At 37.5% G+C, this 22,832-nt stretch overlaps 1 protein-coding gene across 4 annotated transcripts in view; it reads right to left on the reverse strand.

The window, feature by feature from the left end:
• Positions 1-22,832, reverse strand: part of PATJ (PATJ crumbs cell polarity complex component) — a 289,824-nt gene that overhangs the window by 94,899 nt on the left and 172,093 nt on the right. For all 4 annotated transcript variants that reach the window (XM_072974318.1, XM_072974320.1, XM_072974319.1 and 1 more), the window contains exon 29: positions 13,699-13,790. In XM_072974318.1, coding sequence (XP_072830419.1) covers positions 13,699-13,790 — 92 coding nt within the window. The remainder of the gene's footprint in view (positions 1-13,698; positions 13,791-22,832) is intronic.

The raw sequence follows: 22,832 nt of genomic DNA on the forward strand, positions 1-22,832 counted from the left end.
TCCCCAGCTTACAGCAGGATATCTAACAGAGAATAGGTGTAATATAAGTTTTGTTGAATGAAAGGGGTCTTAACAAAGTGGGGTCAAGATCTGAAGCAGAACTACCTAGGGTATGCCCTATGATCTGAGCTGCTTCATGAGTTAGCGGCAATGTGCTGCCTGTAGTCAGTCAGCTCTCGGTATCTGCCATGTTAACGGACATTTCTGGGGGTGTCTGCCCAGCTCAGTGATTTCCTGGATGGGGCTCCACTGTGTCACTCTCAGCCTCAGTGGACGCAGGGAGCAGACATCTGTCTCATTTTGAGCCAATCAGATTCTCCCCCCAGAAACACAAAATTTAGAATAAACTTACAGAGATCAAGGGTGTGGTATCTAGACAATACCAGTGGAAAAGCTCAAGGCTAAACGGGGGTTCAGAATGCCCTTCTGCTGACATGGTTTCTTCTCTTCATCATCTTAATTATATGGCTCCTTCCTAAGAGTTTCAAGATATCCCTGTATTCTTACAATACGTTCTTCTTTTAATTTAAGCTGGCTAGAGTTTACTTTACTTGGTTGAAACTCAACAATATAACTCTAATTTTATTTTGAATATATTCATTTGTTTATTTAACAAATATTTATACTAGGGATACAAGGATGAATAAAACATGATTCCTGCCTTTGATGATAGAGCAGCAATTAGTGAGGAACACAGCTAAGTAAACAGACAATTACAATAGTGGAATTTCTATCTAGGGACTGTCAGTTTAGTTTTTCTTCAAAAGGATGCTAGGAACACACCCAACTCAGTTTTTTGTCTGTAGAATATATTTATTTTTATGACAAATGCACATTCTGGATCCTGATTTCAATTCTATTTTGCTATAAAAATACATTCATATTGGTAAAAATCACGCAACATGGGCAGAATTCTAAGAAGGCTCCCAAGATTCTTGCCCCTGTCTTACAGGTTGTGAACAGGATGAATTTTACTTCCATGATTAGGGTTATATCCTACAGCACAGCTGACTTTCAGATAAAGGGAGATGACCAGGTTGGGCCTGACTTAATCACATGGGCCCTTTAAATATGGAGATTTTACTTCTCAGAGCCTCAGTGTTCTGATCTCTGAAATTAGTAGGTTGATTTACATGAATTCTAAGGATTGCATGGAAGTCAGAGACAGAAAGTTAGAGATTAGAAGCAACATCCCTGGCTGGAGGATGGAAGGGGCCTCGAGGCTACGAATGTGAGTGGCCTCTGAAAGCTGAGAGAAGTCCCCATCTAAACACCAGCAAGGAAACTGACTTCAACAAGAATGACTTTGAAAGTGGATTCTTCCCCAAGGCTCCAGATGAGAACTCAGCCTGGCCAACATATTGATTTCTGCCCTGTGATACCCCAAGCAGAGAGCCCTCTGTGCCAGACTTCTCACCTACAGAACTGTGAGCTAACGCATGGGTATTGCTTTAAGCCGTTAAATCTGTGGTAGTTTGTCACATAGCAAGAGAAAATACATGACAAAATTTTTGATTTGGAAAACATGGTCACAAGAATCATAACTTCTGAGTTCTTACCATGTATGTACTGCTGTTCTAAACGCTCTTCATATGTTAACTCACTTAACCTTCAATAGCAGCTCTATGTGGTAGCTATAATCATTTTCATTTTGCACAGAGATTAAGCAACCTAACCAAAGTCACAAAGCTAATCAACAGCAAACTGAGATGAAAACCCAGCAGTCTGGTTTCAAAACCTACTCCTTTAACTATTATACTACAGTACTTCCCATTTCAATAGCTTGTCCCAAAGCCACAAGTATCTTTTTCTCTCATATACCCAAGCTTATATTCCCAGATCCACCGTGGGGAAAAGTTCTACTAGGTCACAAGTTGCTCTTAAGGCTGTTTCACAATTTTCCTCAGGGTGAAGATGCATGCAGGGGTCTAAGTTTGCTCCTTCTGACTCTATCAACTTTTTGTACTTAAGTTCTGAGTGTCACATGTACAGAACCCATCCCTTATATAGATACAGTGACTACAGATGCTTTACAGTATTCGCTGCATTTGATAGTGCAGGCAGGGTAGTGAATCATATAGTGGAGTGTAAGCCCCTCAGTACTGTTCTCCGACAGCTACTAGGGTTGTTCATAAATCCTCTGGCTTGTACTTTTCTTCGCCTTGAAAGTTGAACCAGTACTTGATTAACTATGTTTTCCTTTTTTTTTGCCTTGGTGATCATGGAAACACACGCTGAGATGGGAAGTTCTGTTGCCTGGGTACCTGAATGACCACAGTGAGCAGAGCCCCAGTGGACATGCTATATGAGAAAGAAAGAAACCTTTGTTGTTTTAAGCCACTGAGACTTGGGCTGTCAGTTGCTGAAGCATAACTGAGTCTGTCCTGACTCAAACATGCTCTAAACAAATTTATTCTATAATATTTTTCCCCCCAAAAGTCATGCCTATACCTTATTCAGAATAGCTAAAAACTGGAAACAGCCCAAATGTCCACCTACAGAACAATGGATCAACAAGCTGCAGTATCTTCATAGATTGGAATATTACTCAGTAATTACAGGAACTACTGATATATATTACAACATGGATAAATCTTAAAAAAAAATGTAAAATCAAAGAAACCAGACCCAAAATAATAAATTTTGTTTGATTCTACTTACATGAAATTCAAGAATAGTTAAAACTAATTTGTGGTGACGGAAATCAGGAAGATTTGGATCTGGGGGATGGAACTGACTGGAAAGGAGCACTGGGAAACTTTCTGGGGTGAATGAATATTTTATATTTTTGCTTTGGGTGATGGCTCCACAGGTGCATGCTTTGTATTATCTAAACTCATCAAACCAGACACTTACAATCTATTCCATTGAGTATAAATTATACCCTAGTTTAAAAAATGAATTCATGATTAAGTATAGTGTAAGACAACTATGTGCTATTCTGGAAAGAAATCCAGACCTCAGCAGACCTAGGTACAGTTCTATCAACAGGTCTACCAGCAAGACGTAAGCAAGATACTAAACAATGTTAAAAATCTCATTTCTTTATCTATAAACTTAGGATACTATCTTCTAGCAGAACTGTGAGGTAACATAAATGTCAGAACACCAGAGCACAATAACAATAGTTAACATTTAATGTTTTACGATTTTATGGTCTCAGATGCTTAAATTTCCAGGCACTAAGTCCTCAGTTACTGGGTTTTTTGGGGGGTGGGGGTGGGGGGTAGTAATTTGATTTATTTATTTATTTAATGGAGGTCCTGGGGATTGAACCCAGAACCTTGGGCACTCTAGGCACAAGCTCTACCAATAAGCTATACCTTCCCCCCTTACTGTTAACTCATTCAGCCATCAACACTTACACCCAAAGAAAGCATCAAGTCTACTGGTTTCATTCAAAAGATTTCATCCTTCTCTTTTCTTCGTTCCCATGTCCCCATTCTAATTCATGTACTCCTCATGCTGCCTATACTGTGACAACAGTGTTCCTGCTGGTTCCCTTGTCGTGCTTTCTCTGTGTTCCAATCAATTCAAATCACTCTCCTCTCAGCTGTAAAAAACTCTCTCTGCAACCAAGCCTGAAAACGCACTCTGAATAACCCAACATCACAGAGTTCCCTCTATTGATGCTTGCTTTGCCTGATGTATAGTTATTTATCTGCATGTCTTAGAAGTTCTTGGAGAATTTCTTACTTATCACCATGGTTTTATATAGTATCTGAGATACAGTAGATACTCAATAAATGCTTGAATTAAATTTGGTCATGTAGTCTGGACTCAATTTTTTTCCTATGTAAATCTACCCAGGTAGTATTAACTAGCTCCTGCTATGCCCACTTCCCCAATAGTAACTCTCTCTCCTCTGAATTTCTAAACTACTTACACTGCTTTTCTCAGCAACATCTTTCTATTCTTCTAAGAATACTTCACTGCGTTCTTGGAAGCACATACATATCACATATAGGGATTTGTTGATAAAACTCTTTTTATTTATTCCTTATCCATCAAAGTTGTAACCATAATTAAACTGTACTACGATATGTCAACAACATGTTATTTGAAGCATCAATCCAACAACCATTCACTAATTCCTTAGGATTAAATCTGAGATATCTAAATACAAACTCTAAAAAAAAAAAAAAACCACTACAAATTGTGGTCAAAAGAAATATTAGTGAGCTATGAGGACAATACACTTATCCTTCAGGAAAGCACACTGAGCCCATGACGACAATTTCTGAATGAGGAAAAAAAAAAAGACATCTGACATAATGCACAATGTGTGTGTGTGTGTGTGTGTGTGTCTTTGTAGAATTCCATAACTGTTCATCTGTCAGGATCTGAGATATCTCCAAGGAGCATTTCTCTTTCTTTTTAAACTGAAAATGTTCCATCCTAAAATTTATATGGAATTCCAACGAACTTGAATAGCCAAAACAATCTTGAAAAAGAAGAATGAAGATGGAGGTCTCACCCTTCCTGATCTCAAAATGTACTACAAAGCTATAGTAATCAAAACAATGTAGTACTGGCTTAAGAACAGACATACAGGCCAATGGAACAGAACAGAAAGCCCTGAAATAAACCCTCACATGTAGGGCCAGGTGATTTTCAACAAGTGTGCCAAGACTATTCAACAGGGAAAGGATAATCTTTTTTAACAAATGGTGTTGAGAAACCTGGATATCTGCACGCAAAAGAATGAAGCTGGATCCTTCCCTTATACCATATACAAAAATTAACTCAAAATGGATCAAAGACCTAAATGTAAGAGCTAAAACTATAAAACTACTACAAGAAAACATAGGGGAAAATCTTTATGGCACTGGATTTGGCAATGATGCCTTGATTCTGACACCAAAAGCACAAGCAAAACAGCAAATAAATAAATTGGACTACATTAAAATGAAAAACTTCTGCTCATCAAAGATCACAATCGACAGAGTGAAAAGGCAACCTATGGAATGGGAGAAAATTTTTTCAAATCATATATCTGATGAGGAGTTAATATTTAGAATAAATAAAGAATTCCTACAACTCAGCAACAAAACAAACAACCAGATTAAAAAAGACATCTCTCCAAAGAAGTTATATAAATGGCCGATTTTCACATGAAAAGATCCTCAGCATCACTAATCATCAGAGAAAAGAAAATCAAAACCACAATGAGATATCACCTAACACCCAGTAAGATGGCCACTATCCAAAAAAAAAAAGAAAAGAAATGTTAGCTAGATTGTGGAGAAACTGGAACCCTTATCCACTGTTGGTAGGAATATAATATGGTGCACCTGCTATGGAAAACATGGCTGTTCCTCAAAAAATTAAAAATAGATTACCATATGACTCAGCAATTCCACTTCTGGTATATATGGAAAAGAACTGAGAATAGAGTCTCAAACAGACATTTGTATACCCATGTTCAAGTAGCATTGTTCACAACAGTCAAAAAGTGGAAGCAACCCAAGTGTCCCTCAACAGATGAATGGATTAACATATAATGGATTATCATTCAGCTTTAAAAAGGAAGGCAATTCTGACACAAGCTACAACATGGATGAACTTTGGAAACATTATGGAAATGAAATAAGCCAGTAATGAAAAGACAAATAATTAATGAATCTACTTTATAAGGTACATAGTGTAGTTAGTGAGACAGAAAACAGAATGATAGTTGCCAGGAGCCAGGGGGAAGAGAGAATAGGGGTGTTATTTGTTAATGGGTACAGAGTTTGTTTTGCAAGGTATAAAAAGTTTTGGAGACAGATGTAGTGATGGTTGTACAATAATGTGAATATACGTAATGCCACTGAACTGTACACTTAAAAATAGTTTAAAAGGTGGATTTTATGTTATATTTCACTGCAGTTTAAAAAATTAACTAGTGTGATAAGAAATGTATTTGAATTATTTAGAATACCACTTAAAGCCATTTTGTCTTTAGGATTATTGTGGTCCTGTCACTTGGAAATTCACTTTCACTAAATCCATAGAATCTTATTTTATGCCAACAAAACAGCATTATATCAAAAGTAGAAGTTATGTGCCTGAATTTAGCCCGGATTCTTGAGTAGGCTGATTTAATTTTTGCAACCTGTTCTAAAATAATTACTACTACAATCTAGTGGCTAACACATCATTTAGGTGCACATGCACACAAAAAAGTTGAGTAAATGAGGAACACATGAACACAACTAAACAGGCCTAGATATTTTTTCTGACTGTACCAAATGTAGTGATGTGAGACACTTGAGGACAGAAAAAGCTCTACATTTGCTATATTAATTGGAACATGACATTGAATTAATATTCAGCAAGGAAAGCTCCATGTAGAGGAACCAAAAGTAACACATAAAAAACTATTATAGTGGGAACAAAACTCCTTTCTAAAAAGATTTCAGGAGATATTTCTAACTACATGAACATACTGAATAGTTACCAGTTTCCAACTGGAAGAAACCACCAAAATAGCTGAATATGCTAAATCTAAAATAAACATCCAGTAACAGCGGAGTTATGAACTCTATTGACTTGGCATTCCACACAATGTCAATCACTAATGAGGGCTGCTGGGAGTAACTCAGCATATAGAGCCACATTTTACAAAGGTGGCCCTAGGCAAGTTCTAAATAACTGTTGTCAGTTGTGCAGAGGAAAAGTTGGCTCATAAAATATTTGGCAGTGCAGGTTGGTGGGAGAGTTAATGCGGGGAGCTTTAGGACTGGATGGGATGGATGACAACCTACTCAGTTTCTCATACAGGCTTCTAAAGACAGCATACCCACAACCGTTCTCCTCTTTATTCTGGCTGGAAAAGCCCAAAGTTCTTCAGTTATCCAGCCTTCACCATAAGGCCATGTGCTAGGAAAGGTGACTCCTCCTGCAGGTATAAATCTGGGATAAACCCTACATGATTCCTCTGAAATCATCATGGTAATCTCATTTCAGGAGCCAGTGGCAATGGAATCATGTCATACTGGAGATCTTCAGTAGAGACTTGTTCAGAGGTCTTGTCCTCTACTAAAGAAGTCTGAAGGATAAAAGCTTCTCAGGATCAAGGCCAAAAGCCTGCAGGAGACAAGCAAAAGTGCAGAGGGAACTCTCTCTGGTTGCTCATAGCTCTACTTTTATCACCCTTTCCATTAACTAAGATTCTTCAGCAGCAAGCAATAGAATGAATTTAGGCCACCTTAAGCAAAAGGTAATTTATTAGAGGGATATTAGGATCTCACAAAGCACAGGCAGGCTATACGATCAGACGATTAGACTTGGAACAGACAGGAACTAAGAGACCTCCAGAGAGGACAAGGAAGAAGGATGCAGAATGATGTCATAGCAGGAACCTCTAATCAAGGCCCTGTGGCTCCATGAATAAACACCATACATATAAAGTCAGTCATATTACTTGCTTCCTGTTCTAAACCTAAGGTATTGTATTGCCCAAATCTGGGTTGCATGACCACCCACTGGCCACACCTTGGCAGTGAGAGAAAGATGCAATTCCTTCAGTGTCCACAGATGAAGACAGGCATCTAGATTTACTGGTTTCATTACTCCACCATACCACATACAGCGTGGTTGTGTGTGTGTGTGTGTGTGTGTTTGGGGGATGGGGGTCTACCAAAGGAAACAGGCATTCTACAGGGAAAGGAGTAAAAATACTGACCCGCAAAAAAAAAAAAAAAAAAAAAAAAAAAAAAGGAAAAGAAAAAAATCCTCTATCACCCTTGTGACTATCACAATTAGCTGTTTCTCAGTTCCAAAAGAAGTGAAACAAATATAGCCATAATTCCCACAAGAAGTAAAGAAATAATAATTACCAATCCTGTTTATGAAATAATAAAGTTGGTTTTCAAGGATACTTTACAATTCACACAAGAAAGATGGGTTTGTTGTTTGACAGCAATACTTTAGCTGACTAACTGAATTCACTCATTTCATAAATGGCCCTGTGAAATTCTGGTCACTTTAGACTACCTAGCTACAACCACTCTCCAAAGAGGAAAATTTATGGTTGCTATAGATATTCAAAAGAACGTGCCATAGCCTTTCAAGAGGATTCCAGACATATAGGAACCAATGGAGTCATAACTGGATTAAATGTACAGCTTCCCAAGGTTACCAGAGTCTTGTTCTGTACGAGGGAACAATGCTTCTTATTTGGATGTATGAATTTGTCTTTGACAAAAGATCCCAAAGCACAAAACACTCCGACTCCATCTTGTTCTTGAACTAAAAGTCTTATAAATTCTACTTACGAATATAAAATTAATAACTACAATTACTATTTAAAGTGGACAGTACAGGAAACAAGTAATGAGCAGAAGTCAGCATCTCAGAACACTTGAGAGACATATGGATCAACCACATGGTCCAGCTAAACAGAGAAACCGAAGAGCCTCAAAATCACGGGAGAGTCTCTACCTCCTATAGCTCCTAGTAGGGTTCAGTGCTGATGAGAGGCCTCTTCGTCAAGACTTCTTGTCATATATGCCATGGACAATATCTGACTGTGCACTTGACAGGGGGCATTGCATTCTGTAATGGTCCATGACAGTGAGGAAGGTGCTTCCCTACAGAAATCAAGTCAAATGACATACACAGCTTTATTCATCCAATGGTACTTTCCTAGAGGACTGCTTTTCTCCTGGAAGTAAATGTTCAGTTATGCTGGACATAACATCCAAATCCAGAACTCTGGGTTTCTGTACATACTATGACTTTGCTTACTTTTCTTATCCTTCAGGTCTGAGCTGAAGCATTTTTGTCTGTGACACCTTCCCATAGGCTGCAAAGACTAGGTCAGGCATGTCTCCCACATGTTCCTACAGTATCACAGCACTCACACCACTGGATAAGGTACCAGACTGTTTTACTCTTAGCCTCCTCCTGTAGGGGAGAGATCATGTTCTCTGCATCACTCACTCCGCCAGTACAAACAGGCACTCGGCAAATACTTGCTGAATAAATGTATGAATATGTCTTTATGAAAGCCAAACTCATACTTGTTTCCACAATCTTTTCTTCCCTCCTTTTTAAAAGAATATTAAATAGATATAAAGAATCAAGAGCACAATAAGGATTCTAAAAACAGGCATTCAATTTGCTTATTCAGATGGACTTACTCTGACATTCACATTAATTTCAAATCAGCATCATCTTTGAGGGGACACAGAGCCAGAGGATTATGGGCCACACTATGGTTTTAATTACAAAAACAAGACGTGTTCAATGGCTACAGTAAGGTGGATCCCATGCAGAGTCGACTCTCACTCAGTAGGGCTTGACAACTAGCACTAAATCTCTGCAAGGGTTTCAGTTTCATTTGGCCTCCTTTAGCCCCAGGAGTTTTTAACAGTACACATTCTCCACATGTAATTAAGTAATGGAGAGTGAGTTGTTATACATGACATTTAATTTTCGATAGTGGAGGAAGGTACGACAAGAGCTGCAGACAAGATCATTAATTTCCTTGGATCCCTGCACTGACAAACAGAGCAATTCATTCTGCATCATATTAATACAGCTCTCCTCTCGTGCTTAAATTGGAGTGCTTGTGTACCGGGGATGATGCTGAACGGGAAAACCCACAGGATTGAATGTGTGGCACAGAGTAAGAACCCAGGTCGTAATACTCATCTTGATGATCCAGAGTAGAATAATTTAGTATCCCAATGTCCACATGTGCCATGGGGCACAATTACAAGATTATAGAATTGTCTGAAATCTAACAGTATTGGGGGGAGGGAAGAGCAAAAAGTGATTATGTAAGTCATGTGTACGCAGCAGCAACGCATTAATTTTCCTGAATGACTCACAGACCTCTTGTGGATTACAGATCAATTAGCATATGAATAAATACAAGTGTTAAAAGAATATGACAAGGACATGATCACACAAATGTACATCAATACAGACTAAAGGCCCTAGTTAATTAAAATGTTGCCTGCAGCATATTTTAACACCTTTCTGTGATTACTTTACTGCTAATCATACTCCCAAACCTGTGGCCAGTTTCCATTTTTATCTCAGTTGTCAATAAATTTGAAAAAGAGCTGCTCAGGCATAAAAGCCAAAATTTTCTGTATAACGGACATGCACAGGGAATCAATAATTTCAACTAAGGAAGGAAATATTGCCAAATAGAAGCTCTAACTAAAGAAATACAATTTATAAAAATCAGGTTTTAAAGTAACATTATGTAACGCAAAGCAGGTTATGCAGTTTTAAAGAAAAGTATAATTGCATCTGCTGTGCTGGATGATTTAAGTGTTAACTTCCTGAAACTTGGTAACAAATCAATATTTAACTGTTTAAGGATTTGGTTCCAAAATAGGCAAAATTAGGGTTTCTGTAACAATAGTTTGTAAGAGGTAATATGTAAGCCAAGATGGAAAGATGAACCGAAATGAGTAATGAACTAGACAATCCGCCTGAAGAGGAGAGGATGATGTGCTGGGTAGCACCTGAAATACACATGAACAGGACACCGATCTACCATTCTACCCCGATTGGTGATGTGCGAACTGACAAGCAATAAAACATTTTCTTTTTTTATCTCCTTAAGTGCTTTAAATTCTGACTCTATTTGATATTACTTACCTCAGTAGAATCTATTATAATATATTTTATTGACATGGGGATTAATCCATGTTAATTAGACTTCTCTGTAACCATTCCTTAATTAAACAGTGTTCTACTCCTTGCTAGAATATCAGGTCATCATTTGAAAAAAGAAGAAGACAAAGCAGCAGCAGCAGCAGACAGGGAATGAAAAGACATGTTTTAGGCAGGCTGTGTCTACGTCTCCTAGTCTAACCTTTACCAGAAATGGTTTTACATAATGTCTGTAGCTATCTCTTCGAGTGCTTAATCATTACACTAATGAAAGCATTCTTAGACTGTGAATGTGCTTCATCCAAAAAAAGATTCAAGATTCTGGAATTAGACAAAGTATGTATGAGAAGTGGTTCTTTTTTCCCCCTCCTCTTTCCTTCTCTCTGACTACTTCTTTCCTTTTCTTTTACCTCTGTCCTCCCTCCCTCCCTGCCTTTTTCTGCCATCATCATCATCACCATCATCTTCATCTTCATCACCATGGCAGCCAGCATTCTTGAGTCTACATTGCCGGGCAATTTATGAGATACCTATGTCATCCTGATACGACAGCTCAGGAAACTGACCAAGCTCACACAGCTGGGGTATCACAGAGTGTGCTTCAAGCCCAGGCAGGGGGAATCCATGGTTTCTTTCTTTTAATCACTAAGCCTTAGAGTCTGGTCTTGCTTTAGAAAAGGATTCATCACTTTAGGTAAGAGTTCTCAGTCAGGTGAGTAGCTCCCTTATGGAAATTGAAGCATTAATTAATTAATACAATGCTGGCACACAGATTATCATATGCATATCTGTTGAATCAAACAAAAGTTGTGAGCAGCATGTACATCTCTCTTGAGTCAATTCAAGCTCACTCTCCTTTAGACAGTATGAAAGTGCATATAACAAGAGATTGTTTGGAATCACATCTGTATCTTTTTTCTCCCTATAAAAGAAGATACAGAAAAAGTAGTGGGGAGAGGGGCTAAAGTATGAGGAATTTTGTAAAATAATGAGTTTTATATCTATATTCATTTTTGAATTCACAAAGTAAGTCAAACTATCTTACTATGACTGTTGCCTTTGGAGAATAAATAATCTGGATAGTTCAGTAGGAGCTGAAAGGAAATTTATTCAATAAAGCTCTCTGAATGCCCGCTAGGAGCTGGGCACTACAATTATGACCATGCAAGAAAGGTTCATAATTAGGTGACGTATTTTGAATGTAGCTTGATACTTCTAAATTGCTTAAAATCACTTCCAGTAAATAAGTATTCAACAGCATCCTCAATTATGCTTACACCATTAATTTACTGAACAAATTCTTCTCTTGATTCTGATCCCTTCTTGATTGCTCTGATCCCTTTGAACAAACAAAATTGAAACCACCAGACACTAAATTAATGGAGTCTTATTACTATCATTAAAATTCTATTCAGCTGCCTCTTCTATACCCTAAATAATTTCAAATCATTTAACCTTTCTTTCTTGAAGGAGGGGGGTTCTATTTTCCAAGTACTTAATTGTATTAAATAATTTCCTTCGCATCCTGTTCAATTTTCTTTTTGCTCTCTTTAAAATGGGATGACCCAGCAGCAGTAAAGGATCCCACAAATGCTGAAGAGGTAACAGTACCATTAATAACATCCCTTGCAGCAGCCAGCACCACCATGGGCCAAGCACTCATGTGCAGACACTACTGACAGCTTTACGTCTTCTTGTGTAATCCTCACACAACTTTACACAAAGTTCTCAAGCCTAAATGGCTTAACGTCTTTACTTGCATGGACTTCTACCGATGGACATCTTAAATTTCCGAGCAACTGACCTTTCCTCAAGTCTGTTCATGTTTTCATCATCGAACTCTAATTTTGTAACTGCTGGCAACAGAAAGGGCTGAGAAACCCCAAAGAGACTGGTGTCTAACAGAGGACTTTCAGGTGAGTAAGCCAGAGGAGGCTGTCCTAGAACACAAAGACACATGAGAAGGAGGAAGGTTTCTCCTCCCTAGAAACAAGAGTAAAGAAAACTGGAAAGCCTGAAAGTGCTACTGAGCAGGAGAAAAGAACATCAATGTTGGATTTCTTCAGGAGCAAAGCAGCACCGCCTGTGAGGCTGAAGCGGCGGCATGGGAGGAATACTTCAAGCACCTACATTAGTGCCCACATCTGGACATAAAACTACCCCTATATCCCAGCCATCTCCTGGGAATGGACAGGTCTCACTGACAGGTAACTACCGAGAAGGGGAAGAATAACCATGATCATCACCATCACAAAAGACCAGCAAACACTTTCTTCAAGCCTTTACTCCATGCTCAACACTGTGGTATTTCTAATTTTTGAAAAATCACAATGAATGAGGTAAGTGCTTTATTAGCCTCATTTTACAGATAATAACTGAGGCCAGAAGGAAAAAAAAAAGTGTGACAATTAACATACATGGTTAGTTACAGCACCTAAAAATAATACAGATTCATCTGATATTTCAGTCTAATAACAGGGAATCAAACCTCATTCCATTGCTCATGAGGCCACCACCAAAGAGGAGTTCCAATTCTGACTCACTCATGCCACACATGCTCATTCAGCCAGCAGATGAGGTATGGGTAAATGTGGGGACCCGAATGGACCACATGACCCCAGAGGGCAGAGCTCACGTCTCCTCCGCTCTGTATTCCTCACCAGCAATCTTAACATGAGGCTTCTCAACTTTCCTGGGTTCTTTTTTCCTGCGTATTCTTTGATGAAGGCATGAATGAGTCAGCAAATGTACCAAATGATGATGACAGGAGGAGGAGACACTAGAGTGTTCTATTACATTTATAAAAGGAAAATCAGATCATTAGGAAGGGAAGAATGTTTAAAAGTGGAAGTACAAGCACAAGCCACAACTACCAGTTCTATCACGTGAAACGTAGATAACAAGAACACTTCATAATCAAAACAATCTGTACTTTCTTACAGTGACAGTTACAAAAGGAAAACATATTGTTAGAATACAGTGATTTTGTTAAACAAACCAAAGATAAACATCTTATACAAATAATAACATCTCCAGAAGAGATCTTAGGTTTTAGGAAACCAGATTTATCTATCTTACCTGATGAAAACCAGCTTGACCTTTGACGGGGCAGTCTTAATAATGGCAGATGCATTTTGGTGACTTCGTCCGTAGAGGATCTGATTGTTTATCTGTGTGCGAAAAAAGAAAATGCACTTGTAAAATTGCAGTATGTCTATTTTGTATGAAAATATATATGTACATATTTATACATGTATACAAGTATATGTGTATATACTAGGAATTCAACTATGAAGTCCATTGATTTTTAAGTGGACAGATGAAGGACTCTTTTGATGCTAAAAGTCTTAGCATTCTTTATAGTATGGATTCAAACACTAATTCTAAGCAGCTACTAAAATCTCCTCAGTTTTGAACGCAGTTAATAGAGAACATACAGTTTTTAACCCTTTTGCTAAACTCGAAGAGCAGTAGTTGAGCTAGATGCAAAAACTTTATGATGGATATTTCATTTCCTACAGCTTTTCCAGATTTCTAAAAAATGTAGAAAACAGACCAAACTGTGGTATTCATCAGCGCTCTGGAGGGCCCATTAAACTTGATCCTGTAAACGTGTCAAGGCCATTACAAAGCATAAATTTTGTTACTCCAGAGGACATAAATATTATATCCTTGTTTTAAGTCAAATATTAGATCTACTGCATAGAAACATTTTACTGTACCCAATCAATGAGGCATGTACTCGTATCCAGAATGTGGTGGGATTTATAGCTTGATTGAATTCACCTCAGTATGATCTGAAAACTTTCATATTCTAAAGTTTTTCCCTCCAGACTTCCCCACTGCTAAACTATGATGATAGCCACAATCAATCTTTTATTTTATTTCAGCCATTTGATAATAGCTCACACAGTTTTGGCTTTTCTCCTCTTGTGTCTTCAGTAAGTAATGATTTATGTTATACTGTCCCTATTTAACTAAGGTATTGATAATTTCCATTATTTAATGGATAGTATCATACACATATAAGGAATAGTAAAAAGGAATTTATGCTTTTTGTAGTTAGCATCTAATTTATCTATATTTCGTGGGGAGGGTAATTAGATTTATTTGTTTATTTTTAAATGGAGGTACTGGGGATTGAACCCAGGACCTCGTGCATGCTGAGCATGAGCTCTACCACTGAGCTATACCCTATCCCCTAATTTGACTATCTTCGATGTCTCTGAACATTTGCATTTGAAGACACACCTGAAAAAGGTTTCATTTTTGTCATAACAGCTATAATGAGAAAGTATATGGAAATGAACACTTGAAAGGATGGGATGAAAAAATGTTTTTAACTGTCCAAAATAAAGCTTATCCACCACCTCAAAGTGATAAAGCTGGAATTCCTATCAAAGGCTGTTGCAAAGACTAATAAATTCAAACTACTGCTTCACCATGCCTCTCATTTTATCAGCTTTTGTTCTTCACCAAGATAATCAATCTCCTAGAAATCCACTGGTCTCCACACTGTCATTTCTCTGTGCCTCAGTTTCTTCTCTAAAAGGAATCTAAGCACTTATTTCATAAAACTGTTGTGAGAATTAAATGAGATGATGCCTTTAAATTTTATTTACAGTAATCTTGATACCCAAAGGATTTTTAACTTTTATGTATTTTCTGTCTTTTCTGTTAAGATTTCTGCCTTTTTAATATCATGCATTTAAAAATGTGCCCACCCTTTGTATGAAATGATGAAGATGGATACATGCCATTATACATTTGTCCAAAACTACAGAATGTACAACTCCAAAGGTGAGTGCTAATGTCAACTACAGACTTTGGGTGACGATGGGTCAATGCTGATTTATCAACTGTAACAAACGCAGCACTCCAGAAGGAGATGTTCGTAATGAGGGAGGCTGTGCATGTGTGGGGATACGGGTATATGGGAAATCTCTGACCTTCCTCTCAATTTTCCTGCTCTTCAAAAAACCAAAAACAAAAAACAACTTTTTTTTTTAAAGTGCCTACCCTCTAGATTATATATTTTCTCCTAATACTTTTTCATGGTTTTACTTTTCTTGTATTTACATCTTCTTACCTAACTTGGTTATAAGGAAAATGGTTAAAATAAGTCAGGTGGTCATTAAGCATACTTGACATAGGAAATGTCCAAAATGTATGGCGTGACAACACCTGGTTACAAAATAGTATGCCCAGCGTGATCACCTTTTTTGCTAACTGTATTTTTCAATCTCTTCAATATATAGTTAACTACAAATAAGGATCTTTAAAATCACAATTTTAAAATGAGACGATGCACGGAATATGCTTGATTTACTGCGTGGCACTCAGGTAATCATTTGTGAACACCTTCCACATTGTGGCTGCCCTCTGCTTGCTTAGAGTCCTTCCTAAACCACAGTGGACCTCAAAGAGGATGCACTGAATCACGGAGCCCTGAGTGGAAGCAGTACTTTCATTAATCAACTGCTTTCTCTGTACACTTTCTCTGAGGTGGGCTCCAGCGTTCAAAGTGACTGAAGTTGAAAAAAAAAATTTTTTTTTTGATTAGCAGAAGCTCGAGCATATAGAAAACTGAGCTGTTTCATATTTATGGATATGCCTGTTTTTCAGCTGTGATCTTCCACTTTGATAGAACAGAACCCATGGCACTATTATTCTAAGAGTGAAAAATCACAGCCCAAATGAAGAAAGCAGGTCATTAACTTTAATTTACCTAAGAGTGAATCTAAAGCTACGTCTTTCATGACGCTGTTTCTGAGTATTCAGAGCCCCTGGCAGCAGGAAGGCGAGGCTGCCTGCTTGCTGTCGATGTTTCTCCAGTGCCAACAACTGCGGCATTTAGCGCTACGGCAGCTGCTCCCCGCCAGTACTCAGAGGCCTCTGGAGAGACTGCTACTTAGTGGAAAACTGGAAACAGGGTAAGAAACTCAAGATAGAGTGATTTTACTGGATTAAATCTAAAAGGAAAATGCAGATCTCTGCATAAAAAAATCTGTCACAAAGCCTCTTTTCTGGCTTCAGAAAATGACATATTAGCAGCCCCCTGAGTTTCAGGAGAGGAAAATCTCCTTTGCTATTTCCTTAGACCTTACTGCATATGAAACCATTTCAGTATTTAAGTGAAAGGCACATAGCTTCCAACGACATAAGCATTTTTTATATTTCTTCATCTCTAAGGAATCACACTCCAGAGAAAACTCAGGAAGTAATCAGAAAGAATATGACGCATTTTATGCACAATTAACTGTAGACTGTCAGTAATCCTATTTCTGAGAAGCTGCTGCTTTCTGAAGGTACTATTGTTTAAACAGCAGATACAGGACATCTTCTAAGTAAAGCATAGACGAGAAAGCAAGCATTTTACCCCACCTGGAAATTTTTCCAGTTAATTCTAATTAATAATAACTACCAGTTACTGAGTGCTTACTCCGTGCCAAACACTGCAAAGCTCTTTATGCATAGTTTCTCATTTAAACTTCAGAATAACTGGGTGCTATGTACTTTCACCAGATGAAACTGGCACTCCAAGAGCTTGAGTAATTTGCCCAAGGTGATTTAGCTATTAGTTTAAAACCTTGTAATTCTAAGGCACACCTAGAGGTCACACACTCTGTGCAGTGTACATAAAACTCCACTGATTTCTAAGGTCATCTTTGTAAAGATGTCTATTAAATAAACTCTGAGCTGAATACCCACCATCTTAGGTCCTGGAGTTTAGAGATACACAAGTCAGAATCAAGCATTTCACCACAGTGCATACAGGAAAGGCCCGATAGTTGACTGTTACGCTTTTGAAATCCCTAATGCAGTATGCAGTTCTGTAAGACTGTACCATTCTCTTTGTACAAATGCACCCTGAACAATAATATACACTTATCACACTTTTTGTCATTACACAAATAAACATAAATTGACCACTTTTTAAATTTTTTTCTGACCCAAGCCAAAGGAAAACAGCTAAAATATTTCATCCTTTTAGAATGTATGGTCATTCAGATTATCTAGAAATTAGGAAAAAAAAATTTTCTGTTTACTTCCAGTAAACTGAGAAGTAGAGAAACTAAGTGTCTTTCCCAAACTTTCTCCTTTCAAAGGTGACTCAATGATACATGAAAATAATAAATTATTTAGATATGTCTTTATCTTTGAAGCGTCTCATAGTGGTAGGAAGAACTATTCTCAGTCCTGATTTCGTATTCCAAATCCACCCAAATAAACTATTTATTACCTTAAAATCTGAGATGTACAACTCTTCCATTCAAGGGTAATCATATATTCTAAATATTCTGGGACAGTCCAGTTTATACATGTTGTTTCCATCATTAATAGTGCTTCCTCTCAAAAGTAACCCAGTCTGGATAATAAGTATTTTTTGCCCACATTTACCCAGCCATGACTCTGGGAAGTGTATTTTATGCCACTCCATCCTGATTTCCATATTACTAAAGGAGAAATCCAGGCCAGACAGGGGATGTAGCAGAGACTTTGGGGATCTCTGCCAGCACACAACCACTTCTCTCTGCAAGGGATGGTCCTTCAAACCTTCCCACCACAAACACCATCTCTAATGCTGGACAGCCAAGTTAGTGTTGCCTGTCATGCCACTCCAGGCTGAAGCTGGGGGACACATGACACAGGCTGGGACCATCAATATTCTCTCTTTTGGGTGGTTTAAATTGGGGCTGAGACACAGATAATGATTGTCTTCTCTAAGCTTCTGTGGGACGGCCATATTTTGCCACATTGATAAAGGGGCAGGAAAAGCCATCACCCGCTGAGCCCCCCAGGCATTCTGATCTTCAGGTTCCAGGAGGGACACCCATACCCTTCCAATAAATTCTCCCTTTTGGTTATTTTTGTTCTTTCCCATTGAAAAGTCTCTATCTTTAGAGTATCTGGGGCTCCTAGGTCTAAGTATTAATTTATACATCCAAGTGACTCTATCTCCTAGTCTGCGCTCTCTCAGACACTAAGTAATTTACCTTGGCATTCAAAAGAGAAAAAAAAAGGGCAAAGACGAAGACAAAGGAAAAGGGCTTTCTGTATAAAGGAGCTTTCTATGCTCTTGACCTACAATTCTGGTTTTCATAACTGTGTTTGGCTTCTTCTGAGTACTGACAAAAAGAGGCTTTCTGACATCCTCTACGGGGTCAGTAACTTCTGTCTCAGCTCTGGGATCCCTGATCCTAGAATGACACTAATATTTGATCATGAGTAAGCTAGCTCATCTTTTCCTAAGTGCTGAATTTCCAGGGGAATGAAATGTCATTCAGAAGCAACTTACAGCAGTTCTAGATACTGAAGACAATATCCCCAAATAAGAAACATCTGCATTTGTAAAACTTATAAGTCATATTATAATGGGTTTTCATTTTTTTCATCCACATCTCTCCTCATAGGTTGGTTTCTGATACTGCAGTGGGAGAAAAAATACAAAAATAAAAAGTACTGATTTGAGTTAAATCCTCTGTATTTAGGTACAAGTGATGGGATACTTTTTAAAAATATATATATTTCTTTAATGGAAGTACTGGGGATTAAACTCAGGACTTGGTGCATGCTAAGCAGACACTCTACCCCTGAGCTATACGCTCCCCCCAAAATGGATACTTAGTTGCAATAATTTATAGTTTGTAGAAAAAGTAGAAGTAGAGTTAATCCAACAAAGATTTAGCAAAAGTAAACGGATATAAACCCTTCTGTTATACTACATAAACTTTTACTTTAGAGGTCCTTAATGAGATCTGTTTCAATAAAATCAATTATTCAAAAATATGAAAAGATAGGTTTTCAACTACCCTTAATTTCACATAGTTCATCTGAACATGAATATAAATTTATGTTGGAGACTGGCTCAATTAAATCTATTCAAAAACTTACCAAATTGGAAGTAAAAGTTAATTAACTTAAGCTTGGATTAGAAATATTAATTATATAAAAATTAAAATTTAGTTCAAGTAACAGATTTGCCTGGGGTTTGAATATCATATTAAAATATATTATACTCAACAACACATTCTCTGCTTTACTAAAGTAGGATGATTTATTATGAACAGTGATAAATTATTATTAAAAAACTGAATTGAAATTCAGGTAATTGGAATAGCCAATAATGAAATTTGAGAGTCCCTCTAATTTACTTTTAAATATATTCTAAACTTTATATTTCAAGACATTAGAACCTATAGGTTAACTTCTTTCTTTAATAAGTTATTGACTATAACACATGTACAGAAAAACAAACAAATCATGTTTATAACTTGATGGGTCCTCCTATAGGTCGAATTTTAATCTAACAATTCCACTTCTTAGAATTTATCCTAAAAAGATTAAAAACCCAGGTGTCAAAATGTCTATCTTGGTTATAATAGAGAAAAAATGGAAAAAACTATATATTCATCATCAAAAGGTTTATTATATTTTCCACTATATATCGATAAATGATAAACTGTCATTAAAAGAAGGTGAAAAAGGATGATATAGTTCTAAATCCACTGCTATAAAAAGAGAACACTATTGAGTGAAAAAAATTAGTAATAAAATATCATGTAATCTATCACATTATTTTCATGTACATTAAAGTTTTTGTCTGAGTCTAAATAAAGCTCTGTGAGTATCTCTACCAAATGCCGACAATGATGGTATCTCTGACTGGTGGGATTTAAGATGATTTCCACTTCACTGTTCTACACTGGTATTTTATAACTAGTTTATAACAATATCATTTATAAATGCTTACAACATACAAGGCATATACACCCCACAGGCACACATACACATGCCTTAAATATAGTATTTCATACAAATCAGTATAGGAGTGCATTATTACCTCACTACATAGACAGATAAATTGAGGTTTAATAAGTTTAAGGAATTTGACCCATATATCTAGAAGCCAGTATTTATAGTCAAACCTATATGAGTCCAAAAGTCTATCCTACTGATAATCAGAAACCATTTCTAAGGGTATTTATCTGGGATGGGGGGGCAGGTGGAAAGCCATAGGATAAGTAATTCATTTTTAATTCTATGAAAATTTTAATCCAATTAACAGGGCCTCACAAAATAGAAACCCCAGGCCAAGAAATATCCCAATAAAAGTATAATGGATATGTGTTACATCCATCAATTTATTCACTTATTCAACAGACATTGTGCAAATGATAAGGATATATAGGAATTTTCATTACCATTATCACCATAGCTATCATGTACTGAGCATCGACTATGTTCCAGATACTCATTCTCTGAAAGTCACTTCATAGAATTACTTTTATTCAGTTAGATATGGTCCCCTCACTCAAGTACCTGGTACTCTAATAAGTGACACAGTCTTGGAAACAAATAATTGCATTGCCAATATGATGGATGTAGGCATAAAGCAAGCGGTGATCATCTTTTCTTGAAGACGGGGGAGTTGGTCTTGAGGAGTAGACAGAAGCTGGGCAGACACAGGGTGAACTGAGTGGCAGGAAGGGCGCCAGGACTAGGGAAAAGCACATGAAGAGATATGGAGGTAGGAAACTGCAGGTCTCTTTCTAGGAACCACAGGTATGGCTTTGGGGGGCTGGGGTATGGGCTAACAGAAGAGGTAACCAGGTCCTGTTTAAAGCAGACTTTGTAGAATATTTTCCCCTTCTAAAAATTTTAGGAACCAGCCCCCATGAAGAATGACCTTCACTTTCCAAATCACTGCCTTCAGTTTTGCAGATGGAAAAACTGAAGGGTATGACAGGGGCACCAAGGTTGGGATGGAACAAGGAAGATGACTAAAACTCACGTGAAAACACAGTTTCACTATACTGAAAAACATTTTCTGAATAAATGACCACATTAATTTTCCCCCAAAATATGAAATAATGTACATCAAGTTCCAATCAATTAATAGTTTGCAAAGGAGCAGGTTTTAAGGACTAAGCTTAATAAATACAGTGCTGAAAGGTCTTCTGCAAATCTAATTTAATCTATTTTTTGTGAAGTACAATGTTCCCAAAGGAACACATTCATTTACAAGGCTTAAGTGTGAGAGATTTATTTTCTCTCAAACAAAATAAATTAAATTGAAATATCTTCTGAAGGCAAAGTATTAGTATGTAACTCATATCTCTCTATATTTGACATACTAAGAAAACAGTAAGGTACTCCTTTGAATCCTAAACTCTGATGTGACAATATTGAAAAATATTGACTTGAAGAAAGTGAGCAGAGAAATATGGTTATGTATTGCTCTGATTTTTAATGTTTCTGTGGAAGCTGTTCCAATTGCTATAGGTTGGTTCACATGACCAAATGAAGTAGGTGTCTGTAGATAACTTCCTATTACCTGCCAGGCATAGGAAGGAATAAGTGAGTGGAGACAGAAGCACAATCTATCTCTTAACAGCTCATTAATATCGCAGAGGAATCATGCTTTTGTAGGAGGCTGAGGCATTACAGCCTACCTCTATTAACAGTATTGTTCATCACATAAGTAAAGAGGACACAGGTGAACAGTGACCTGGAATTCTTTCTTCCCAGAACGCTGGTACGTGCTATAAGTCAAGACTTCCCCCAAACTAGTAATGCCTAGCTTAATAGTTGTTTGTTTCACTCAAATGATCTGATTAGCACTCTACTCGGTTTCTTCTGTTACTAGAATATTTTTCTCTTACCTTCAAAACATTTTCCTTGCTACTTCTACAGACACAACCACAAACCCAATGAATCACCAAAGGACTTTACGAAAGTCTCCAAGTCTCCTTCCAACCCCAGTTTCTCTTTTTTTTTCCTTCTGTTTTTTAAAACAAATCTCATCAGTGACTCAGTCTGGTAGAAGGAGGATTACATCATATACATTTGATAGCTTTTAAAGCATATCTCGTAAAGAGTCCAGCACTGCCACACTGCTCAGTGTGAAAACAGGTAGGCAAGGTAGGTGCTCCTGTACTTTTGTAATGAGGACACTGAAACACACAAGCTCAGTTAACTAGTGTGAGGGTTCTAGGTGAGGTAGTGGCAGAGTCAGAATCCAAACTCAAGTCTCCTGATCCCAAAGCCTCTTGGTATGGCCTTTGGTATGGGTGACATGTATGTTCAATTTGATGCCATGGGATTCCTGCTACTTCACTTAATACTCACCTTCATCACCCATATCCCATCCTCAACCACCTCAACCACTTCCCTCCTCCAAAATAATCCCCCAGCACCCAGTTCTCATT

The sequence above is a fragment of the Vicugna pacos genome, chromosome 13 (genome assembly GCF_048564905.1).
Source record: "Vicugna pacos chromosome 13, VicPac4, whole genome shotgun sequence".
In the NCBI taxonomy this organism is placed as follows: domain Eukaryota; kingdom Metazoa; phylum Chordata; class Mammalia; order Artiodactyla; family Camelidae; genus Vicugna; species Vicugna pacos.